Genomic DNA, 23,360 nt, shown 5'->3' with positions numbered 1-23,360 from the left:
AGTTGTAAATCCTGTGGCATCAATCTCGCTTCCTAATTCTTCTTTCTCATTTTCAGCATGTTGGTCACCCTTTCCATCATTTCCTTTTCGGCTTTGGTTACCTTCTTGTTCATTCAAATCCATAATGTTCTCATCTCTGAATAAGGCAAAGACGTCCTCATCTCCATATTGTGTCTCTGTGCCTTCATTGGCACTCATGTCCAACTCATTTCGTTCAGTGTATATGTCCACAACACCTGCAGATCCTATCTCATCAAGCAAATCCATGCAGGACTTATCATCTACAAGCAGCCTCATTCCACTATTTAGCTTTGCACCAACTGGTAACCAGTACATCCTAACAGATCTATGAAAGGTGGTGTGATCTAACAAATGACCATTCAGCTCTGGAATTGATAATTTGTCCTTATCTATGTGTGATACTCCCAAATCCCCATTGCAATATTGCATCTGTGACCCGTCAAGAACAAAATCCCCATTGAAATGAAATCGAACAGTCAATACCTCATCATCTCCCATGTTAATTCCACCCTACAGATCTAGTTCGTCGTCAAATTCCACCAAAAACAGAAATCAAATTTAGATCCCACGAGCAGAATGATGACTGATCTCTGGGACATCCTCTTCAGTCTTCACTGCTACCTTTTGCCCATCATCAAACTTTCCCTGTCATTAATAATGCGCGTGTACATTAAGGAATAATGTATGAATTACGATTCCAATGGTAGTTTGCCAAGGTAGATAGTCCACTGTAATTTTTTTTATTTTTACCAAATAAACCGGGCCAAATCCACCTTCTCCAAGCTTGTTCTCCTCCGCAGACCGCAAAGTTGTCGGTGGCGCCGTGGCGGCTAGGATCGCTTCCAGATCAATCAATGGAAGATCATCAACATCCTTCTCGGGACATTTCCAGTCCTGAAACATAAGGGCACCAACCGAATTCTAGTGAACAACCACATAATTCAGCGTCTCGTACTCGAGCACTGCATATTTGGAAACAAAACTGAACGAATACAGCAGGCTGCCTCCCCATGGGTATCTGGTAACCACGTATGTAGAGGTATAATCGGCAATTTGACAGCATAAGCAATAAGGAAGCCAAAATACAGTACTATTTCCAATGTTGCAGGGTATGATTGATTAATCAACCTTTCCAAATCTAATCCGGGTTCATTGGAACCATATAACCCCATACCCAGTACTCCAATTAAGAAAAAACGCAAAGGTCTTATGCTAACTATGAAGGAACGAGCAAACAACTCAGGTCTCAGGAGCACATACTACCTTGGTCTTGAGTCTTGACGCATCCGCGGCGGGCGGGGGCGGGGGCGCAGGGCCGCGGGCGGCGGTTGGCGGCCGGCGGCGCGCGGGGGCGGGGGTCTGCGGGCGCGCGGGCGGGGGCGGGGGTCTGCGGGCGCGGGGGCGGGGGCGCGGGGCGGCGGGGGTCTGCGGGCGCGGGGGCGGGGGTCTGCGGGCGCGGGGGTCTGCGGGCGCGCGGGGCGGCGGGGGTCTGCGGGCGCGCGGGGCGGGGTCTGCGGGCGCGGGGCGGCGGGGGTCTGCGGGCGCGCGGGGCGGCGGGGGTCTGCGGGCGCGGGGGCGGGGGCGCGGGGCGGCGGGGGTCTGCGGGCGCGCGGGGCGGGGTCTGCGGGCGCGGGGGCGGGGGCGCGGGGCGGCGGGGGTCGGCGGGCGCGCGGGGCGGCGGGGGTCTGCGGGCGCGGGGGCGGGGGCGCGCGGGGCGGGGTCTGCGGGCGCGGGGGCGGGGGCGCGGGGCGGCGGGGGTCTGCGGGCGCGGGGGTCTGCGGGCGCGCGGGGCGGCGGGGGTCTGCGGGCGCGGGGGCGGGGCCGCGGGGCGGCGGCCGGCGGCCGGCGGCGCGCGGGGGGGGGGGGGGGGGGGTCTGCGGGCGGCGGGCGGGCAGGGGCGGGGGTGCGGGAGACTGGAAATAGCGGCGGCCAGACTGCGAGGGAGCGAGAGGGCTGCCTGGGAGAGGGAGGGCCGATGTACTGAGAAAAAAACAGGGGTAAAATGGACATTTCAGCGTTTGCTGTAACGGAAAGTTAAGGAGGCAGTAGACGGTGTCAACGCCAGCTCAGCACAGGGACGAAACCGAATCAATATAGATAGTTCAGGGACTAAATTGGACCTTTTGAAAGTTCAAGGACGAATTTGAGCCGGAAGCGATAGTTCAGGGATGAATTTGGCTATTTTGCCTTTTGAATGTGCGCTGATGCGGTTGGGTGGTGATGGTGGTGCCGCCGCTGCGTTCGTCGGCGACCTCGTCCTCCCGCCCGCCATTTTTCTTCTCGCGTTCCCAAGCACAGGCCGACAGTTAAATAGCCCCCGTGCATCGTGGTAGAAGAGCCTTCCATTCCATACGTGTGCTCTGTTCCGTGGTCGGCTGCACCCGGCAGCCCACCCAGTCCTGCAAACTCTGCAGCAGTGCAGCCTGCCCCATAGTTGTGTGTCATATCAGTCGGCTGAAGTCTCCTTTTGTTTCACCGTTTGATAGATCATATATGATATCTTTCAACATTCACACAATCACACCTGTTATGTTATTGTATGCTGGTCATACTTCCTCGAGCCACAGTACGTGAAAATGGCGCCATGATGATTCTCTACTTAACCGCTTATATCTTCCCCGGCTTGCCTACCTGAAATTGATATTTTTGGTTGTTTGGCCATCGTTACCTTTTATCTTCCAGAGTGTGCCATACTTATTTAACATCTTCGGTGGATTATTGTCATCACATGCTTCGTCATTGACCCCTTGGTTGTACATGTCGTCATCGCTACACGCCGCCACCATCTAACTAACATATGGTACCATGTTAGGAGGAACCGGAGCCAGCCGAAGCTCTGCCTAGAAGGAACCAGAGCCGGCTGAAGCTCTGCCAAACGGATCCTTATTCTACGGATGGAGCAGCCTTGGCAAGGCGACGTGATCGACGCCACAGCACACCCCTGTGCATAGGCATCGGTATATATGGTTGCTGTGCCTGTGCATAGCTGGGAGGCATATCTTGATGCTCATATCCACTGTTTGATTGCAACGGCTGCTGGTGGAAAGGAGGGCGGAATCGATTCTGCTGTGTCACAGTCACTTGGCTCTCTCGCCCATAGACCATAGAGTTTCCATTGGGGCTAATATGAGTTCGGCCCAAGTTGCCACAGCTTCTTGGATGGCTTTACGGGTAGCTTCACTTGGATCTATGCTAAACGGGTATTTTGCTAGCAGCTTCATCCACGAAGCACCTAGTGAAGATGTTTCCGGCTTACACTAGGAAGGAGGAGCCAGAAATCGTAGATTCGCCTAGCTTCTCCTGTAGGCCCACGTTTCGCCAAACAATTTTGAAACAGTTTCAGCTTCACCAAAGAAGCTGCTTCAGGAGCTGTTTTAGGAGAAGCTGAATGTCAGTTCCGGAAATGGCCGGCAGCTAAATGTACTCGAAGTGTATCTCGCCTGTTGTGATTGGAGATTGCCTAGCACACAATGACTCAAGATTTATACTGGTCCAGGAAATCTTGCCCTACATCCAGTCGGGGGTCGGTCGGATGTATTGCTTAAGCCTTGGGTGCTCATGAGAGTTTGGGGAGTTACAAATTTTCAAGCGGAGGATGAATCTCTTGGATTTCAGTTCTCTTCCTAGGCGGTTGACCCTCCCTTTTATAGTCCAAGGGGGGACTGGTATACCGAGAGAGAGAGAGAGAGAGAGAGAGAGAGAGAGAGAGAGAGAGGGTTTCCTTATCCCGTTGGTCGGGGTCGTCAGCTCTGTTAGTCGGGACCGCCAACTACATCAGTCGGAATCCTTGGGCGGCTACCGTCCAAGTCCTATATCGCGGAGTGGTCGTCTTATTCTATCCCTGTGCGTCGTGCTTTGTCGGTCGGGGGGGGGGGGCGTCGATAATTACGTCATGCCAGTTACGCTCCATCCTCGGTGCTACGCCCTGTCACTCCGTCGTAATGGAGGCGTGTTCGCCGTATCGTGATGACATTGCGCCTCGTCCCTTCGTGAGGACGGGCAGGTGGAATAGTGTCCTCCTGCTATGGCAGCAAGGGGGACTGTAACCTCCGTGGAGGGAGTGGTTGGTCCGGTATGGCAAGTTGACTTAAGTGTGCATCCTTATCTGCCGCACCTGCTCCTAGGGCCCGCCAGTGCGCGGGGTCCGGCTGGCCTCGGCCTCACCGGTCGGGGATAGTGACACGTGTAAGGCGGAGCCTGGTTGGGGATCTTAGTCGGAGCCATGGTACGAACCTTAGTCCCTGAGCGTCTCCTCAGTCGGGGACGCAAGCCATGTTTTTTCCTGACCGGGCGGTCGGTCGGGATCACAAGCCTAGGTAGTCTGGATGAAGTCACGGCCCATGATGACAGTTGTTCGTTCTAGGCGCGGTCTTGGGCTATCCAGAATGCCCGTGGAAAGTGGGCCAGCTGGGGACCCGGGTCCCTAGACCCATCAGAGGCCCCCATGCGGCTTTGCGATTTGTTTAATCGTGAAGGCGCTTCTTTCGTCGCGCTGTGTTTTAGCCCAAAGTGAGAAGCCGTATTGCGTTGCTTTGGCTGTAGGGAGGCACAACGTTCGACATACTCCCTCTCGTGCTTACATGTCCATTGGGGTCGCTCCGATCTGCCCGCGTATGAATGCACCACAGCGGCACCAGCCACCCATTACTGATGTGGAATATCAAGGCATGCCTTTTCGATCACGTCGGCCCGCCGCAGAGGGGTATCCCCGTATTTCCCCTATGAGGGTTTCCATCCTTTTGAGGCGGAGCCGTGCGCCATGCGAAGAAGATGGCTCGCGGGACACGGAAGTGCCCGTGCGGCTATAAATGGGGGCCTTCAGGCCTTTGTCATTCGAACTTATCTAGAACTGAGTCGTGGGTGGGCCTAGTCTTGTATAATGGAGCTGCTCTCAGCCCGTGTGCATCCACCTGATGGAGCCGGTGGCTCCTTTCAGCATCTGGTGCTAGAAGAATGCTTGCGAGCGGTAGGGGATAGCATGCGGGCAACGCCGTACGCTCGGGTGCCTCCCAAACTCGGTCCTCCGAGTGTTTTGCTCGGATGATCAAGGGGAACGGGTGTGCAGGCAGGTTTCCATTTCTGGCCAATGGTCGATGTTGTTTCTCCAGGCGCCTTGGGCGACTATGGGGGGAAGCGCTGGCCTCGGGCGGTGGATGTGTTAGTGTTTCCACCGGCCAGGGCCTGAAATAGGGAGGAACTCCTCGTTCCTGCCTGCTGTTGAGCACCCGCGAGGGCTGCCTAGGCCCCAAGCGGGCTCGGCTTCCCCTTGTTCCTTACCCCCAGTTTGCTTTATGAGGAGGCTTGTCCTTCCTAGGTGTCTGGAAATGGGGAAGAGCTCCTCGCTAGTGAGGGAGTTTGGTTGGCGTCGGCGGCAGATGGATTGCTCGCCGTAATCTCGTGCCAAGTTTTCCTTGAGGAAGGGGTGCAAGAAGAAGGCTTGCGAGGAAGATGCTCCTCCCAATTTTCTCGCACATATAGTAGTCCTCCTCAAGGCTTCCAGCGTTACCCCCCTTGTGGTGGTAACAGGTTTTTATACTTTATAACAGCCATAGATCGACTGTACTTTATAATATTTATTTGCTAAGAATAAAGTATGTTTATTCTGGAGTGCATTGTGTCTGCCGCGCCCGACCGCGAGTCCGGTCGGGGCCTGGAATTTTGTCATCCCCTCTGAGTGAGAACGCAGTACCCCGACTTGCCGCGGCTTTGCCATAAAGGAATGCGATTGGGTCAGCGGCGTCGTGTGCATACACGTTTGGAGGTGACTCCGTCCACGGCCTCCGTGACTAGAGGGGTTGAGCCGACGTCACTTGCCTCGATGGCTCAAGTGATAGGCTCGACGGGCTCCTAATGGGTGTGCCCGGGCAAAATTTCGGGCGTCCGAGTGGAATCCAGATCCGTCATTCATGACGGGGTTGGCATAGCCCGCAGGTGGCATTCCACTGCTCCACAACTCGCCTCCCGGCAGATGCTCGAATCGTCCGACCGACTCAGGTGGCCCGCTGGCCTCTCCTCGATGGAGATTTTGTGGACATGGCTCGAGGTCTGGATCAGACAAGAAGGTTGAGATGACCCGAATTGCTGCCTAAGCAGGTCAGGCAAGGGCCGCTGGGGCTCATCTGCATTTTCTCCCCTGGCTTTGTTTGACGCGAGGTGGCCTCGAGTCCTCCGCGGACCGGCCTTCGAACCTCGGTCGGTGGGGTTCCCGAGTTGGGATCCGTCAGCACACTTTTTGCTCCTTTTTTGGTTTTGATGCCTTTCCGAAAATCAAGAAATTTAAACATGAGTATTGAAGGAGGATGCGACCCGTTGAGGCTTACCCATTAAGCCGGAATGTCACCCTATTTTTCGTGCCCCCGGAGCGGTCGTGGTGGGCCCTCATTTTCGATACCGCATCCTGGCGGTTGGGCTTCCGTGAGGCGCCTCTTTAAAATGGAAGGGACATAATTCGTCATCTTCCTCCGTCTCGCCCTTGCCTTGTTTCTGCAGCCGGTGCCTGCCTCCCCCTCCTTTGTTCTCTTATCGCTGCTGCCGTCCTACTTCTCCACCCCCGTCGTGCCTGAGGAGAAAAAGGGAGAGAAAGAGAGAAAGAGGGAGGGAGAGAGAAGGAAAGTCGTTCCGCCTTCCCCTCCCGTTGGCACGATGCTGAATTGGAGGCTGTCGACCGTGGAGGAAGTGCAGCTTGAAGATTTTGCGACGAAGGGGTTTCTGCCACCAAAGGCGGTGACACACTGGAGGGCTCCTCCGGCAGAGCATGAGGAGCTGCGGCCCGAAGCTGGAGAGATCGTGAGCTTCCTCGTGTTCCACGAGCACGGTCTTAGGTACCCGGCGCCCCCGTTCTTGCTTAGGCTGCTGAACGAGTGGGAGGTGGAGTTGCAACACCTCAATCCGAATGGGGTGCCGCACATCGTGGGCTTCATCACGCTCTGTGAGGGTTTCCTTGGAATAGATCCACACGTAAATCTACTCCGGATCTTCTTTCTACAGTTGAGCCCTATCGGCAAAGAGGGACCTGAAGCTCGCACTGGTCTAGGGCTTCGGCCTACAAAAGAGGGCTCATCGATCGGGAGACTACCCGGCGTACACCCCCGCGGACTTGAACCGGGGGTGGCATGAAGAGTGGTTCTACATGAGGAAGCTGGCTGGGAACTCATTCCTATCATTCACGGGGGCGCACCTCGTGAGGAAGGAGAGCTGGACATGGCCCCCCTACTCTAAAGAAGGAGCGCGTGGGATTTATCGAGGCGAAGCTGAAGGATTGCATCGCGGAGGGCCTTGATGGGGTGCCGCTTTTTGGCACCATTTTTTCTCCCGCCAGGTCACCCCTCTGGCCAAGAGGGTGACCAAGATGTTGGAATACTCCGTCCGCTCAAATCCCGACTGGGTGTCGCTGGAGGCGGTGTCCGATGACAAGGTGTGGTCGTGGCTCGAGATGGTCGTCAAGGGGGGAATCAGCCAGTCGTCGGCAGTCTATCGACCTCCGACAAGGAGCATCCGCTGAATTTGGTTTTTCTTCTCTTATTCTTCTCATCGGCCTTCGGGCCTCCGTTTGTGTTTTGACATTGCCTCATTTTTCAGGGGCTCGGTCATCCCAGTCCCGCCCCCACCTCCCGGAGGGGGCGGAGGGTGCAGCCAAGCAGGCCACCCAAGCGGAGGCTTCCCGAGCCAGAAAAAAGAAGAAAGCCGAAAAGGCCGAGAGGAGATTGAAGAGGGAGATGGAGATCGCACGTCGGGTCGAGATGGGGAAGGATCACGACGCCATTCAGGTGGAGCTCCAGTTGGAGCCCTCAACCGACTCCGTCAGCGAGGAAGAATCGGAGGAGGTGGAGTCAGAGTATGAGGATGACTCCGTGTTTGTGGTAGCACCCCATGGCACCGCGGCAACGGGGACCGCCCAGGGCTCCGGGACATGCTCCAACACCCGGAGGCGAGGAAATGCGCCATCGATGAGGACGCAATGCTGGCGGAGGAGGCGAAGCGGGCTCGTGTGGAACATCACTCGGAGGGACTGCAGGGTTCACCTCCACCGGTGGTGAATGCAAAGCGGCGCGAGGACGAGATGGGGGGTGCATGCCCGATCAGCATCGCGCCTGGAGGTAGCAGGCACGGCCGCCTTGTCCAGAGGCAAGGAGGGGGCCGCGCAAGGCTCCTCGACTGGGGGTGCCAGCCGAGGTGCCCCACAGACCGGTCGGGAACCGGCAGGATCGGTTCCTGCTGTGGTTGGAGCAACAGGGCCTGGCTCGTGGCTCCTAGACAGGCACAAGGAGCTTCAGGGGCTTCGGTCTCCCACCCATCGGCCGAGCTTCGGGGTGAGGGATTCATCTTATGGTTTCGACCCTGTTTCCAGATACTTTTATTTATTCTACTTTTCCTCGCAATGCCTTGATGTCGACCAGCCTTCAGCCTGGCGTTGAACTAGTGCTGCGGAGGGTCCCGGGAAATGGCTCCCACGAGCGGGCCATCGATGATGACGGCGATCCCTGCACAGTCTGGTGCGGGGGTGACTGTGGTGATTCTTCCTCCGTCGAGTGCGGGAAGGGAGGAGGAAATCGTGGCCCCCATGTACCCAGGCGAAGGGGCGCTCGGTTCACCCGTGCGGCTCGGGCTGGAGGAGGATGAGGGAGCCACTCTGGTGCTTGAGGAAATGGAGACCGAGGCTGGGCCACTCGGGGGGACGAACACCTCGACCAGGTGGGCGATCCTCTGGAGCCGGAGGGGAACCAAGAGTGAGCGATGATCTTGGCCTCCAAGCCGTCCGCATCTGCGAACTGGTTAGTCGATGAGTGGGTCTGGCCCCACCCCAGCAAGCCAGGCGAGGCTCAGTTCATCTTGCACGATCGGCAGGAGAAGGAGCTTTGGGGTTGTCTTGAGCAGAGCGGAGTATCGGCCGGCAACGACCTCACAGCCACAGAGGCGGGGCTTGTGGAGATCCTCAAGAAAATCAGGCTCGCTTGGCAGAGCGTGTCCGTTGACCTGCCAAACTTTTCTTGGGTAAGTCCTCGTGGTTTCCCTTTGCGTCTGTTTCACCAATGAGGGGTGATCTGTTTTGATGTTTTTGACTTTCTTGCTTTGAAGAGCCTAGAGGGGATCTCGCTGAACAAGTCCCGGTTCCTCCAGGAGGAGCACGCCCGACTGAGGCAGGAGGCTGTGGCGCAGCGACGGATCAGGGAGTTGGCCCGGGAACTGGAAGCCGCCCGGGTGTCAGAACTTTTCGAGCGCGACTGCACGACTGTTTTTGAGCAGGAGCTTGCCATGGCTCGGTCAGCTCTAAACACAGAGCAACTGGCGCTGGGAGTGGAGCGGGCGCCCCGAGCTCTTGCTGAGGGGCAGGCTCAGTCCAAGCGGCAGTGAATCACCCAGCTGGAGGCGATGCTAACCTAGAAGGAGGAGGGGCTCAAGATCTCTGAGAATGCCATGGCCGGTAAGTAGCTCTTTACCTCTATCCCGTCGATTCTTGTTTTGCATTCTGTGGCCTCTAACTTCCCCTTTGTTCGTGTCCAGAACTAGAGGGAGGAACAGGCTCCTGCGGGATATGTTGAAGCGGACAGAGAAGCCTGCTGTGCCGCTGAGTCCGAGCTGGCGACCATCAAAGAGGTGGTGGTGCGGAATGCGCAAGCACTGGCGGATTCCTTGGGGAGGAGCAAGGTCCTCGAAGAGGAACTTGGTTAGCTTCGGGGCGTGGCGTGGTCGGTGGTCATGGTGGTCCTTGAGCCCCACCCGGGGTCGAGCGCGCTTGCCGCCAATCTTTCAAAGATTCTGGGTGAGGTGGCAGGGCTTATTACCGACGGAGTCTTCCACGGTGCCTCAGGAGTGTTGACATCAGTGGCGTCACACTACCCGACCTTGGATTTTGAGGCAGTCGGGAGGGGCTACACCATCGGGTGGTCCGCCAACTGGCTCCGCGAACTCGGACATAGCTTGGTGCCGGTCGCGACTGCGATTGCGGAGGCGACCACCGCCGAGTGGGTGAAGGAGGCCCATCGCGCGGAGAGGGGAGCGACTCTGGGCAGAGATAGTGGCTAGTCAACAGAAGCCGAGTCAAGTGCCGCCCCGACCGTGCCAGCTCCTGGTCAAGGAAATCCTTCGATCGACCCTGCAGCGCAGCTCCTCCTATCCACATCATCGGCCAACGTGGACGAGGTGCCGCAGTAGAAGCATTTGTAGTAAGCTCTTACTTTTGAAAGGCTTAAACTTACACGGGGAACTTAATGGTCCCTCGAAACGAACAGCTTTAAGTGTTTGTAAGCGTTTTCGTTTTAATTATGTTTTGGAAGCACGTCCGACCCGTATCCCTTTGTTCCCTGGAGTGACTCTTGCCTGGGGTGGCCCGAGTGGCGTCAGCTGCTAGTTCGCCGTAGGTTGTGACGAGAGTTCGATAGGTCAGGTGGCCCAACAAAAATCACTTAGGTTGCAATGGGAAAACGGGTCGCCCTTTCGCTTGGGTGAGAAAAGTTGCCTTTTTGTATGTGATTTGCAAAAGGAAAGATGGGTAGCGGTGGGCATGGTGGAGTACCCCCGTGGGGCCCCCGAGCGACCGGGCCAAGAGTGCTTAGGCCAGGGCGCTGTAGGAGTCGGCGTTTGAATGAAAACATGTGAAAGGACTGAATTTAGGGGAAGTAATGATGTAAGTACTCAATGTTCCAAGTGTTGATGAGGATGTTGCCATTGTTGTCCTTCAGTCTGTAGGTTCTTGGCCGGACCACCTCCGCAATCGTGTATGGTCCTTCCCAGGGTGGAGTGAGCTTGTGCTTGTCCTTGGTTGACTGTGCCCTCTGTAGCACCATATCGCCGACTTTGAGGGTTCTTCCCTGGATCTTCCTCACATGGTACCTCTGTCACACCTGGTTTTAAGGGCAAAACAGAATGCATAACTATATGTATGCCAGGATCAAGTTCCATATATATAGTGTCTTCTTCAGTGAATAATCAGTAATAGTATCACGGAAAGGAAAATAAACAATTAAAAGATTATCAGAGTTATACAGCTTATCCTGGACATAACCGCTTGTTTCGAGATAAGGTCCCAAAACAATGGATTGAACAAACGAAACACCAAAAAGACCCTCAGAAAACCTCCTTGAATCAGGTACGAAATTTATGAGTAAATCATTACTCGGGTAGTCCCGTCACCTTTCTTCGTGGACTTGGTGGAGCTCCAAGGGCCCTTCGATGGGCTTGACATTCAAAAGTAGAATGCTTGCTCTTCGGGTGGTACAGGTATTACCCGTGGAGGACTTCCTCGAGTCGTTTCTTTGAACTAGGAGTCTTTTTTCTGTAGGTGGATTGTTCCCCGGCTTTTGGCTTTGCACTTCCAAGTAGTCTCCAAGTACTCGAGAGGGTGTTGGTCGCGGGTGGTGCTATGGGCTTCCACTTCTTTGCGCTCCAGCTGCCTGGCAACGATGAGATTGCTAGCGTCCCGGCCAGCATTGATGATGGCTCGAAGGTCACCGTGGAGAAGTCATGAAAGTTACGGCTTCCCTGCTGGTTTGTCTTGACGGCGCGGTGCCTGCGTTGGGCGCGCTTCGCATTGATGAGTCTGCGGTGTTCCTTCTTGATCTTATCAGCATCTTCCACCTTGATGTTGGATGAGGATTCCCTATCCATTGTTTCATCCACGTCGTCGTCGAGTGGATCAAGGAGGTAGTCATCGTAGTCGTCTAGCTGGACCCGCTCTAGGCCTTCACAATCCTCGTCGGCGTGAATCATGAGTACTTCTCGATTGGAGCATTTGGCATGCTGCACCACTTGGCCCTCGTCTTCGTCGTCAGATGGGGGGAGGGGTCTGCCCTCTTGAAAGGGGATGTGACGCCCTAAAAATTTACCAAATTAAATTGCACGCTAAGATGTTTTGTTCAAAGCGTTGGCACCCTAATCACCTCCCGGACCCTTCACCGACCAGACGCTCGGCTCCAGCTGTTGACCCAGCCCCTTTTCCGATGGCCGTACCCTCTTCGCCGTCCCATCCCGCGCCGCTCGGTGGCCTGCCGCCCACGCGCGGCCACCCGCCGCGATTAGTGCCGGCGCGATTCCTTTCTCCCCGCGCAGCGCGCGAATGCCGCGCGCGCGTGGCCGACCGGCCGCGGTCGCCGCCGCGATCGGCGCCGACGCGCCCCCCTCTCTCTCTCCCTCTCCTTTTCCCTTTTTCCTCTCTCCCATTTCTTTTCTTCTTTTCTTTTTTCCCCAATCTCTCTTTCTCCTTCCTTCTTTCCTTTCCTTCTCTTTCCTTTTTCTTTCCTTCTCTTTCCTTTTTCTTTCCTTCTTCCCCCTTCCTCCCTTCTCTCTTTCCTTCCCCTGCCGTGTGCCCGAGCGCCGCCCAGGCCGTGCGCCTGCGCTGCCCCGGCCGTGCCGCGCGCACGCGCTCGCCCCCGCGTGCCCCGCGTGGCCGTGCGCCGCGCCGCGCCGCGCGCGCACGCGCGTGCCCACCCCCGCGCCACGGCCGCGCCGCCCGTCGCCAGCCGCACTGCCCGCCGCTTCCTCCCCTGCCGCACCCCGCACGCGTGCTCGCCACTGTGGCCGCACAGCACCTAACCCCACGTGCGGTGCCCAGCGCCCTCGCCACCGCGTCACGACGGCCGCGAGCGGCCAAAACGCCATTAATGGCGCCCGCGCAGCCGCCGGCCGAGACCCCCTCCACCGCCCTTCCCCTGGCCTATAAATAGGACCCCCGCGCAGCCCCGACCACCACCACCGCCCTCTCCACCGCGCGCCTCCTCTCCTAGCTCGCAGCACTGCCACCGCCCGTGGCACCACCGCCGCCCGCCGCCCGCCGTGGGCACGCCTCCACGCGCCACCTCGGCCCAAGGTGAGGCCGAGGATCAGTTCCCCTTGCTCATCCCCTGCCCCTTTTCCCCCTGCCCCGGGCCACTCTTGGGCCCTGGCCGGCCGGCGCCGCCCGCCGCCGCCCCCCCTGCCTCTCCTCTGTTTCGGTCACAGGGGAGGGGAGGAGGAAGAGGGGGCTTTTTGCCCAAAAGCCCCCCCTTCCCTGTATTTCCAAAAGAACACCCCCCCCGTGCCACTTTTAGCTATAGACCCTTCTGCTCTTAGTTAATTAGGAAAATGACCCCAGCCGTGTAAACCTAATATCAAACAAACCCCTACACCTTTCTAACATACCCCAAAGTAGTTCTGGAAATTATAATCAAGTCCCTTCTATAGCCTAACTGTTTACGAATAAGTCCCTGAACCCTGTTTAACCCCTGAACTTCTATTTAACCCGTCATTTTATGTGCGAAACGATCTCCGATCGACCTGAAACTTTACCACACCTTTTCTAGTATAGTTCTAGCCATGCCATTAAGAAACCACCCAAGAATATTACCCCTAACTCCGTAACTAAAATATTTCCGATTCAAGCTCAACGATGAAAGCTTTTAGTCCTTTCGCTTGATTGTGTGTCTGTTTGTTTGCGTCGTAGGACACGGAGTGAACGAGGAAGGTCCCGACTGTGACCAAGTGAACGAGGATCAGTTCTGCGACCCCGAGCCCAAGGGACAGTGCTTCGATCAGGACCTCCTGCAAGGGTTTGATGATGGCAAGTTCAACTCCACCCTTTGATGCATGTTTCTGTCCTAGTTTTATAAACACAACCCAGTGGCCTGCTTTATAAAATTGCATGGATTTGCTTACTAAAAACATGGTAGGGTAGCCACCCTTGGTTGTGATACCCATACCTTGACCACCTGGTGTTGTGAAGAAAGTGTGTGTGTGTGTGGGAAGGGATAAAATGTGCTTTGAAAGACGAGTTAGACGGGATGGATGGCAATTCTGTGTGATTTGCCGTTGGTGTGCTCGTACCTGTGTGGTTGAGCGAGGAAGGGAGATATCCATCTTGTCACCCCTAAGGACCGAGTTGATGTGTCGTCTCACCTAGCTTCCTGTCGTGCAAACCACTTGACCGTTGTATGGGCAACGGCTTAGCCTAACCCCACTAGTTAGTCTGATAACCATCAGGAGAGCTGGGAGAGACGGGTGATCAAGGAGACGGGATAAGCTCTGTGTGTCTTATGCCCCGGTTAAACCTCGGTGATAGGTCGAATGACCCCTTGATAGATCCCGTGGTGGCTAGTCAGGTCTAGCTAAGGTGGGTAAGGGCTTTGATGGGGTCTGCACCGGCACTAAGGTGTTCGTGCTGTGGTACCCCACCTGTGGGTAAAGTTGCACACCTCTGCAGAGTTAAAATCTATTCGAATAGCCGTGCCCACGGTATTGGGCAAGTTATGGTGTGGTCACATAACTAGTGTTTCTCTCTGAGAATGGTTGGATTGGTGTGAGTTGTTTGGAAAGTGTCCGGCAGTAGTGCCGTGTGCTACGGCGGACGGGGAGTCCGGTAGCAATTTAAAACTGGGATCCTGTGTGGATCGACATCGTGTGCCCCGTGGTACTAGAAAACTTGTTTTGAAAATGTTTTAAAACAAACCTTTGCATACAACCGAGTTTCCGCAAATGAACCATAACCTTATCCTTAGATTGTCCTGTGCATTAATTTCTGTTATACCCCCTCTGTGGGTGTGGTTGGACTTGCTGAGTACGTTTGTACTCACCCCATTCTACTTTTACAGTGGAAGACCCAGACTACGCCCCCGAAGACATCGAGTAGGGTTTCGTCCTGCACCCAGCCTTGCCTGTGGTTAAGGCCACCGTTGGAGTTCCGCATGGCGCAAGACTTTGATGATCCTCTTTTCGTAGCCAGTGTAGTAGTGTGGATTTTAGTTGTAATCCTCGCGATAGTGGCGCTTCACTGCCCATTACCGCGTAGAGCTGTACGGTGATGTACCATCTGATGTAATGAAAGTGTTATCAGCCTCCTGGGACTGATAAAGCAACACTTTTTAGTCTTCCCTGGTGGGGGACACTTCAGGGGAGTTCCCTGGATGTGGCAATAAATCGTGGTGGACTTGATTTGAGGGACCTGGAGGGTTTCTTGCCCTTCAGCTGCCCAAACCTGCCCGACCAATCTAATCCTCTTACCAGACCCTAGGTCACATGAGTAGATGGATCCGAGTGTTGTCGGAAACCATAGCCCCTGACGAGCGGTGGCTTCTCCTCCTCTAAGTGGTGGAGGATGATCAAAATCCTCTAATACAGAGAGGGTACTAGGTTGAACCGTCTTGACCCGATCTTCATTCGTGAGCAATTTGTTGATGGAGCCGGCTAGTCGGAGTTGATTCAGACTAGTTGTTGACCGAGCAGAGCTAATCGCCGAGTAGTTTATGGCTCGGTCCCGACTAGTTTCTAGTCGAGATGAGTTGTCAAAGTTGTCGTTGGCGTTGCTGATTTGTCGAGGCAGTCGTTACTGCGGCGCGAGTCGAGTACTGGGGGTTGTCATGGCAGCGTGTTGATGTTGAGTGGGGTAGTTGAAAATTTCTGGCTCCCTGGGGTCGATTCGCTGAAGGGTGGGTTGTGCCACAAGGTGGGAGTCCGATTCAAGTACCTCAGAGGGCTCTGGACCCTTCCAGTACCAGAAACGTCCTTGCCGCATGGAAGTTATAGTTAAACCCGGATGACTACGTGGAAACAACTCGGAGTAGTCATCGGGTTGTGAGTGGATAATGAGAATTGGGGCCTCCCGACAAGTGGTGGCTCTCCCTCCTCGAGTCCTCCTTGGTCTAGAATTGTAGTTGACGGGTACTCTTTATTTGAATCTGAATCGCAATCAAGAATGGGAGGCCCCTGACGTGCGATGGCTCCATCGTCTCGAATCTTGAAGAGGCGATCTAAGTCCTCCTCCGAGTCGGGGAGGGACTTGAATCACGAAGCTTCTTCAGATCGGTTTGAATCCGATCCGAGTCCTGGTGCAGCATGACTTGGAGTCACGTTGAAAGTGGATGTGTTTTCGATCTGCCTAGGCAGATCGGGGAGTAGCAACTCATAGAGATCATCAATGAAGGAATCGAGGTTGTTGCGTTGAGTTGCTGCAGAGGCCTCCGGCTTCCTGGAGTCAATTAGGTGGCTGTTGAAGCCACCCTAACCGTTGGCGACGCAGATCCAGGAGCCGAAGATGAAGGTTGTGCCCTCGTCGAGCACGTTGCTGGTGAAGCTGAGAGATGCCATTGAGTTCTCCAGTGGATGCTCGATGAACACCCTTACCTAGCGCGCCAGCTGTCGGTGTTTTACCACCACGCCCACCGAGGGATACCCCCGAGGTGGTGAGTTTGTAGGTAGGGTGTCGTCGAGATCAGGAACTTGAAGGTGCATAAGAACATAAGGTTTAGACAGGCACGGTCAGCCACCACGCTTGGGGGCGCCTCCTCGTACTCCCCCTCGAGTTGATGGGCATCAGCCGCGTCCGTGGCGGCCCAGTCGACATTGGCGCCACAGCGGGCCAGTTGCCACCAGTGGATGACACTGCACGCGTCGTAGTTGGGCCCGAGCTGGCCACGCACTAGCGGGGCATTGCGAGGCGGGCGCCGGGTCACGGTGAGGCGTAGCCGCGGCATCGCGGCCCGCCTAGGGGTGACGCGCTTGTTGCTAGTGGATTGATGGGTTTGGCTGCTGCGAGCCTACCCCCCTCCCCGACTGGGAAGCAGGCTGCGTGCCTACGACGTGACGCAGTTTCCGCCTGCTGCACGGCGGCACGCTCCATCAATGTCCGGATGTTGCGGTGGAGCTCCTGCTGATGAGTGTCCGCCAGCTCGAACAGGTTGCACAAGAGCATCGCTGTGGAGGTGATGTTCTGCTCGGCCCGCAAACTGCGGGGGGCCGTTGGCGTCTGCGATGATGGCATGTTGGACTTGACAGGCACGTGCCCGCACGCCACCCACAATGTTACGAGCATTCGGCTCGGAGTTGCGCCGGGGGTGCACCGACTCGGGTGGTGGCTGGTGCTGCCGCCGCTGGCGTAAGTCCTCATCGTGCGCCTGGGCGTTAGCCAAGGCCTGCATGCGCAGGTCTCGCGAGGTGTGTCTATCCTCGGTCTCCACTGGGACCGGCAGTCGCCCCTACACATCCACCATGGCGCATTCCTGCAGCGCAGGACAACCAAGGGGCGACAAGTCGCCAACGCTGGACCCTTCGCTCAGGAGGTCGTTGTCAGAGAAGAGGTCATGGAATGAGGCAGGACCAGACCCCGTCATGGCGACGAACTCGGTCACGGGCGGGGGTAGTGGTATGGTTCTCCGGAGCTCCCTAGCGTAGACGCTCGCGGCGTTTGTGAGGCAAACAGGAACTGACCGGGCGGTGATCGCGGTGGGGACAGCGGGGTCCCTCCGGAGAGCTGGTGGAAGACGTTGCGCAGCGAGAATAGGAGCAAGCCCACGTCACTCACTGAGGGGTTGGCACCGATCATGAGCTTGATGCGACGCGCGAACGCCTCAGTGTCAAGGTCAGCTAGCAGCTCGGTCGAGGGAGTGTCTCCCTCGAGCGATGTTAGTGGAGTGGCCTCCTCGTGGAGGCGAAGCGTGCTGAAACGATCGGCAATGAAGTCCAAGCTACGGAAGGCTTGAAAGGGCGTGAAAATGGGAGGTGCCCACAGCCTAGCGCGGGGTCAGAAACTCCAATGAGCCGAAGCAAATTGTATCGCCTAGGCTCGCAGAGCTGAAGGTATCGAAGACGAAGGCCATCCGATATCCGGGATGGTGAACGCACGACATCCTCCCCACGGACGGCGCCAAACTGCCGGTTCCGGAAATGACCGACAGCTAAATCTACTCGAAGTGTATGTCGCGCGTTGTGATTATAGATGGCCTAGCACACAACGACTCTAGATTTATACTAGTTCAGGCAATCTTGCCCCACGTCCAGTTGGGGTCGGTCAGATATATTGCTTGAGCCCGGGTGCTCGTGAGAGTTTGGGGAGTTACAAGCTTTCGAGTGGAGGATGAATCTCTTGGATTTTGGTCCCCTTTCCTAGGTGGCTGACCCTCCCTTTTATAGTTAAGGGGGGTCTGGTATATCAAGAGAAAGAAAGAAAGAGAGAGATGGTTTCCTTATCCCGTTGGTTAGGGTCGTCAAGTCTTTCAGTCGGGACCGCCAACTCCATCAGTTGGAGTCCTTGGGCGGCCACCGCCCAAGTCCTATGTTGCGGAGTGGCGGTCTTGTTCTGTCCCCGTGCATCGTGCTTTGTCGGTCGGGGGGTGGGCGCGTGCTGATAAGTACATCATGGCAGTTACGCTCCATCCCAGCACTACGCCATGTCACCCCATCGTAATGGAGGCGTGTTCACCATATCGTGATGACATTGCGCTCCGTCCCTTCGTGAGGACGGGTAGGTGGAATAGTATCCTCCTGCTGTGGCATCAAGGGGGACTGTAACCCCGTGGAGGGAGTGGTTGGCCCCGTACGGCAAGTTGACTTCAGCGTGCATTCTTATCCGCCGCACCTGCTTCCGGGGCCCGCCAGTGCGCAGGGTCGGAGATAGTGACGCGTGTAAGATAGAGCCTGGTGGGGGATGTCGAGCTATGGTACGGACCTAAGTCCCCGAGTGTCTCCTCAGTCGAGGATGCAAGCCATGTTTTTCCCCGACTGGGCATGAAGTCACGGCCCACGAGGACGGTCGTTCATTACATGCGCGGTCTTGGGCTAACCAGAATACCAATGGAAAGTGGACCCGCTGGGACCCAGGTCCCTGGACCCGTCACCAATGGAAAGCGGGCCCGCTGGGACCCTGGGTATCTGGATCGTCACTGAAGCTATGTTATGCCAAATAGGACCTTCGTGTCACCTTTCACGTGCTTAAGATGTTTGTTCGTCGGGTAGCAACCTGCGACCCTTCGATGAGGCGCCACCTGTCTCCATTTGCTGACGTGGTGATGTGGGCTTATACGTGCGCATGGGCAGGTATGTAAGCTCTGACATAACTATGTGGACCTTTCTTTATTGAAAAAATATTTGAACCATTCCTGTTATAGCAAAAGAAAAAACTATATACCACATAGATAAATGGACAAAAGGAAGTCCAAGAGTGTATCCGTCCCGGTCCAGAGATAACTGGATGACAGAAAGATCTCAAAAGGATTGACTCTCAAAAGTGACGGGGCGTGAGCAAAATATATGGTGAAATGAATGTCATTTCAATATTTTTTAGGCAATGGATTTCGAATGACTTCTTTTTTACAAGGAATCGATATTTAACACAATTTCGTTTTCCATGAATCCATTTCATAGATCTCTGTACATGTGTACACACGCTTATTACGTGGCGCGTCTTAGGTATTCGTGACCGACAGGAGCCGGTGCGCGAGGAACGCGCCGAGCGCGAACCCCGCGACGGCCGCGGCGACCATCTGCCCCTTGCCGCCGAGTGCCTCCGCCCACGTCGTCGTCCCCTCCCCCGCCGCGCACTCCTTCACCTCGGCCAGCCTCGCCACTACCATGTCCCTGCCGCTGGCCGGCTGCTTGGGCACGGTGAGCGACAGCACGGTGCCGTCGAAGCGGCCGGCCACCCCGTCGGGGTAGGCCGTCTGCGGCAGCTGGAACGCCTTGTGGAACCGCACGTACCCGGCGGGGCGCTCGCCGCGGACCGTCAGCCGGCCGCCGGAGTCCACCTGCACCTTGAAGTCCTCCTTCTTGAACCCTGCGTGTGCGTACATGTCTGGTGAGACATCGCCGCGTGTCTCGATCTGCTGGACCATCCATCACAAGCGTACGCGTAAATTTACCTGGGAGGGTGAGGCGGATGATGTAGGTGGTGGCGCCGTCGAGGCACTCGAGCTTGGGGTCGATGTCGGCGACGCAGGCATCCGGTGCCGGTGCCGCCGCGCCGCCCTTCGCCGCTCGCTGCTGCGTCTTGCAGCTGCTGGCCATGATCGATTGATCGACAAGAGAAGTGGTTGCGCGTCGCGCTTGATCTGATGCTGCTGCAGCCTGCAGCCGGTGATCGGTCGATGGATGGATGGATGGTGACGAGTCCACGGCCCAACACAATCGTTAGGTCAGCTCAAATATGTAGCGCTACGGGTTGGTGTCTCTGTTTTGCTGGTTATTCCAAGCTTTTCTTGAAGGTTGCAGCGGAAAATTAGGAGTAGTTTGTCGTGGACGTCTGGGTAAAGGCTAGGGATCTTTATTGCGGCCGGTGCCTTGCTTTCGGCACCCGTGCGGCACGCTACTACTCAAACCCTCGTCTCAAGAAAAACACAAGGATGAGTAACGAGTTACCAAGGCAGATGTTGTGGACAAGCATTCAAGCAAGCAGGGCCGATTCCTTATATCGCATATCCCTTTCTTCTATTATTATATATTCGTTTTTTACCCATCTTTTTTTTACCTAGTGGCACTACATTGTAATTGTCTAATTAATCTCGAACTCTAAGAAGGCAGTATTGTAAATCTGTACTCTGAGTAAGTATGATTAAAGTCTGGATAAACCCTTAAACTTTAAAACCGTATGGTTAACCTCACTTTTTAAATTTTTATAAACCGGTGGACTTTGCACCTTTTGCTCTAGAACAATGAAGTGGGGAGAAGGTTAGCCTGCCATATGGCGGCAGCATGCACGGAGTTGGGGAAAAATGGATGAAACGTAAAGGCCGGTGTGCTTAACCCACAGCGTGGCAGCGGTGATGGCATGGTTGTGAACTTTGCATGCCACATTGGATAAAAACCATCACCATATCTTCAAACCGCTGCCACATCAGCAAAGCCGCTTTGGACTTCAGTCGAAAGGTACAAGCTAGTGCACTGGTCTTGAAAAAGTGAAGGGGCTAAATAGATGTTTATAAAGTTTCTGGGATTATTAGGACTTCATTGTAAGTTGTAACTAGGGCAAGTAAAGTGGATTTTGTTTCTTTTATATTATGTCTGATTGGATGATCCTATATAACCAACCACATTATGAAATGACACATGCAGGATATGTGCAGTGGTGTGTGTGTGTACTATACTTACATATCGTCTGGTAAATATATATGGTAGATGAGCTACTGATGCTCGATCAATGGTTGAACGAGAAACTTACACTACTAGATCTGCAAAATTTGCTGAGGGTTAATTAGTTAACATGTGCCGACGGGGCCCTTGCATTTTTTTTATGCAGTCGTCAGATTTGCCTGGTCGGGTAAATCTTCATCAGCGATTCCGTTTCACTCATGGGAAATGGACCAATCCTAATAAAGCACCGTCCGCCATTAGTAGGAGGAAACAATACAAAGTTCAAACCCCACGTCGGCCACCCACAAATAACTCTTGGAAACTGTTTTGAATCTTGTAATATAATGTTAGTCTAATATATGTGCCTATTACGCGCACTGATGTTACCAAAATTTAGCATTCACACGAAATTTGGTTGCTCTTTGCGTTCAATGCCAAAGTTTGGCATGCCGAGTCAAAGGCAACACGGGTGTATTGGAGCGAGGGGCAAGCAAAACGTTTTGCTACATGAAAACAAATCAAGATAACAGCTGAAAATGGACACCTACACTTTTGACAAGTACAAGTGACAGACGATAGGCCGAGAGCCGATACTTAACATCCGTCACTTTAATGTGTCTCCAATGATATAGCCCTTAGGCATGTCGGTATGTCACTAGTATGACATTCTGAACCTTCACTTTTTATTATATTTTTTTTTATCATTTGGTGGCACAAGATGTTGAACCAGGGGCGAAGCTAGGATTGAATTGACTCTGGTGCACGTAGAATAAAATTGATGTAACTTGCATGGTAAATATTGAGTCAATTACTAGGAATTTGTTTTTCACCATGGTGCATATGCACTCAGGAAAGTCAATGTGGCCTCACCCTTGTGTTGAACGGAAAGGAAAACAAAGATAAGATGGACAAACCGAGTGCCCGTTGGAACAGTTTTCAGTGAAAACTCGCACATTAGTTGGCCGATCAGCAGCACATGCAACATGTCGCCTTGTCACGTTTACACGTATGTATGTACGACCATGCTACGCACACATTTTTCATCTCTGTATATATATACATCCATGGCGTGATCAATCGTGTGAACGTGCACGAATAAGGCTTGAAGCCTTGAGAGTGATTTCTCGTCGTTCGATCATCCATTCATGGACGGATGGCTTGATCGATCAACTCCTGGAGAAGAGCTTGTGGGAGACGAAGACGACGAGCGTGAAGGCGGCGACGGCCGCGGCGATCACCTCCTTGTTCTTGCTGACCGCGTCCGCCAGCTTGAGCCCCTCCTCCACCGCGCGCTCTTTCCAGTGCTCGCGCTGCCTCTCCTGCTCCGCCTTCGCCTTGGCCTCCGCCACCCTCGCCCGCGCCGCCTCGACCCTGCGCGCGGCCTCGCGGGCGACCTTCTCCCCGTGCTCGGCCCTCGCCTTCTCGTCCTGATCGTCTCGATGGTCTCCGCCCCTCGCCACCTTCTCCTCCCTCGGTTGCTGCTGCTGCTGCTGCTGCTGCGACGGGGGTGGCGGCGCCACGGGCTTGGCCTTGTCGTCTTCCTCTTTGCCTCTCCCCGTCAAGCTCGCCCTCCCCGCCTTGTCCTCCTGATCAGCTGGAGGCTTACCACCGTCGGCGACTTGCTCCTCCCCGCCTTGCCCTTGCTGCAGCTTGGGCACTCTGACCGTGAGCACGGTGCCATCGAATCGGCCGGAGACGGCGTCGAGGTTGACCGTGTTGGGCAGCTGGAACGCCTTGTGGAGCCGCATCGCCTTGGCCTCGCCACCGGCGCCGGGCGCGGGCCTGCGCTGGCCGATGATGGTGAGCCGGCCCTCGCCGTCCACATGCACCCGGAAGTCCTCCTTCTTGAACTCTTCGGTTCGATCCAACACGAAAATGTGCAGAGTTAATTAGCACTCCTTCTGAACGTGTGCAAGGTCAGCTGCCGAGAAAATACAGGCACGTCTGCACCTCACCTGGGAGGTTTAGGCGGAGGAGGTAGCTGTCGCCGTCGTCGAGCCACTCGTAGACGGGGTCCACGTTCTCCGCCGCCGCCGGTGCTTGCCTGCCCGCCGCCATTGCCGGTGGTGTCGATGAGACTGACCTCGTCGCCGCGCGTGTTCTCGTGCACGCAGGGGCGTTGATGGCGTTGAGCTTGGTGGCTAGTAGGTTCCCAGGTCCGTGGCCGTGAGGAGATCGATGAACGATATACATATATATATGCCGTAGGAACCCTGTGACCGTGAGCAATGGTGGCGTAGCCGCTCGCACATTCCAAGCCTTTTCTTGAGGGCACCACGAAAAGATTTTGCTTCCTTTGAGGCAGGGGTATGCAGCAAATGTTTTGGGGGCGAAGGATGGGATAGGGATCTCGGCTCGGCTCGGGAACCTCCAGGGATCGACATGTACATGCCCTGCGGCTGCCTTTCGGCGAGCGGCACGCCACCTCGGCTACCTGCTTCACTGCAACGTTATCATGCGCCGCACGTCAGATGCTCAGCTTCAGACGGGGCGTGTTAAGCTAGCTTAGTACTAGATTGTTCTCGAGAACGGGGAAC

At 55.4% G+C, this 23,360-nt stretch overlaps 2 protein-coding genes across 2 annotated transcripts; both read right to left on the bottom strand.

Annotated features, from left to right (window-relative positions):
• Nucleotides 1-18,986: 18,986 nt before the first annotated feature.
• On the bottom strand, nt 18,987-19,861 carry LOC112894900 (16.6 kDa heat shock protein-like). The gene is made up of 2 exons (XM_025962745.1): nt 19,617-19,861; nt 18,987-19,531 (listed from the first exon to the last, which is right to left on the bottom strand). The coding sequence occupies exons 1-2, from the start codon at nt 19,759-19,761 to the stop codon at nt 19,164-19,166; spliced, it is 513 nt and encodes a 170-aa protein (XP_025818530.1). The 5' UTR covers nt 19,762-19,861; the 3' UTR covers nt 18,987-19,163.
• A 1,862-nt stretch (nt 19,862-21,723) lies between these two features.
• Nucleotides 21,724-22,978, bottom strand: LOC112894899 (caldesmon-like). Its single transcript, XM_025962744.1, has 2 exons — nt 22,779-22,978; nt 21,724-22,675 (listed from the first exon to the last, which is right to left on the bottom strand). Exons 1-2 carry the CDS (start codon nt 22,879-22,881, stop codon nt 21,990-21,992), a joined length of 789 nt encoding a protein of 262 aa, XP_025818529.1. The 5' UTR covers nt 22,882-22,978; the 3' UTR covers nt 21,724-21,989.
• Between the last annotated feature and the right edge of the window lie 382 nt (nt 22,979-23,360).

The sequence above is a fragment of the Panicum hallii genome, chromosome 5 (assembly GCF_002211085.1).
Source record: "Panicum hallii strain FIL2 chromosome 5, PHallii_v3.1, whole genome shotgun sequence".
NCBI classification, from domain to species: Eukaryota; Viridiplantae; Streptophyta; class Magnoliopsida; order Poales; family Poaceae; genus Panicum; species Panicum hallii.
Note: the sequence above shows the minus strand (reverse complement) of the source record. Positions and strands in the feature narration are given on the sequence as shown.

Excerpts from the sequence above, each read along its gene's own strand:
- LOC112894900 (XM_025962745.1), bottom strand. The coding sequence starts at position 19,761 with ATGGCCAGCAGCTGCAAGACGCAGCAGCGAGCGGCGAAGGGCGGCGCG. Across the intron at positions 19,532-19,616 it reads CATCCGCCTCACCCTCCCAG|GGTTCAAGAAGGAGGACTTC; the intron begins GTAAATTTACGC and ends ACGCACACGCAG.
- LOC112894899 (XM_025962744.1), bottom strand. The coding sequence starts at position 22,881 with ATGGCGGCGGGCAGGCAAGCACCGGCGGCGGCGGAGAACGTGGACCCC. Across the intron at positions 22,676-22,778 it reads CCTCCGCCTAAACCTCCCAG|AGTTCAAGAAGGAGGACTTC; the intron begins GTGAGGTGCAGA and ends ATCGAACCGAAG.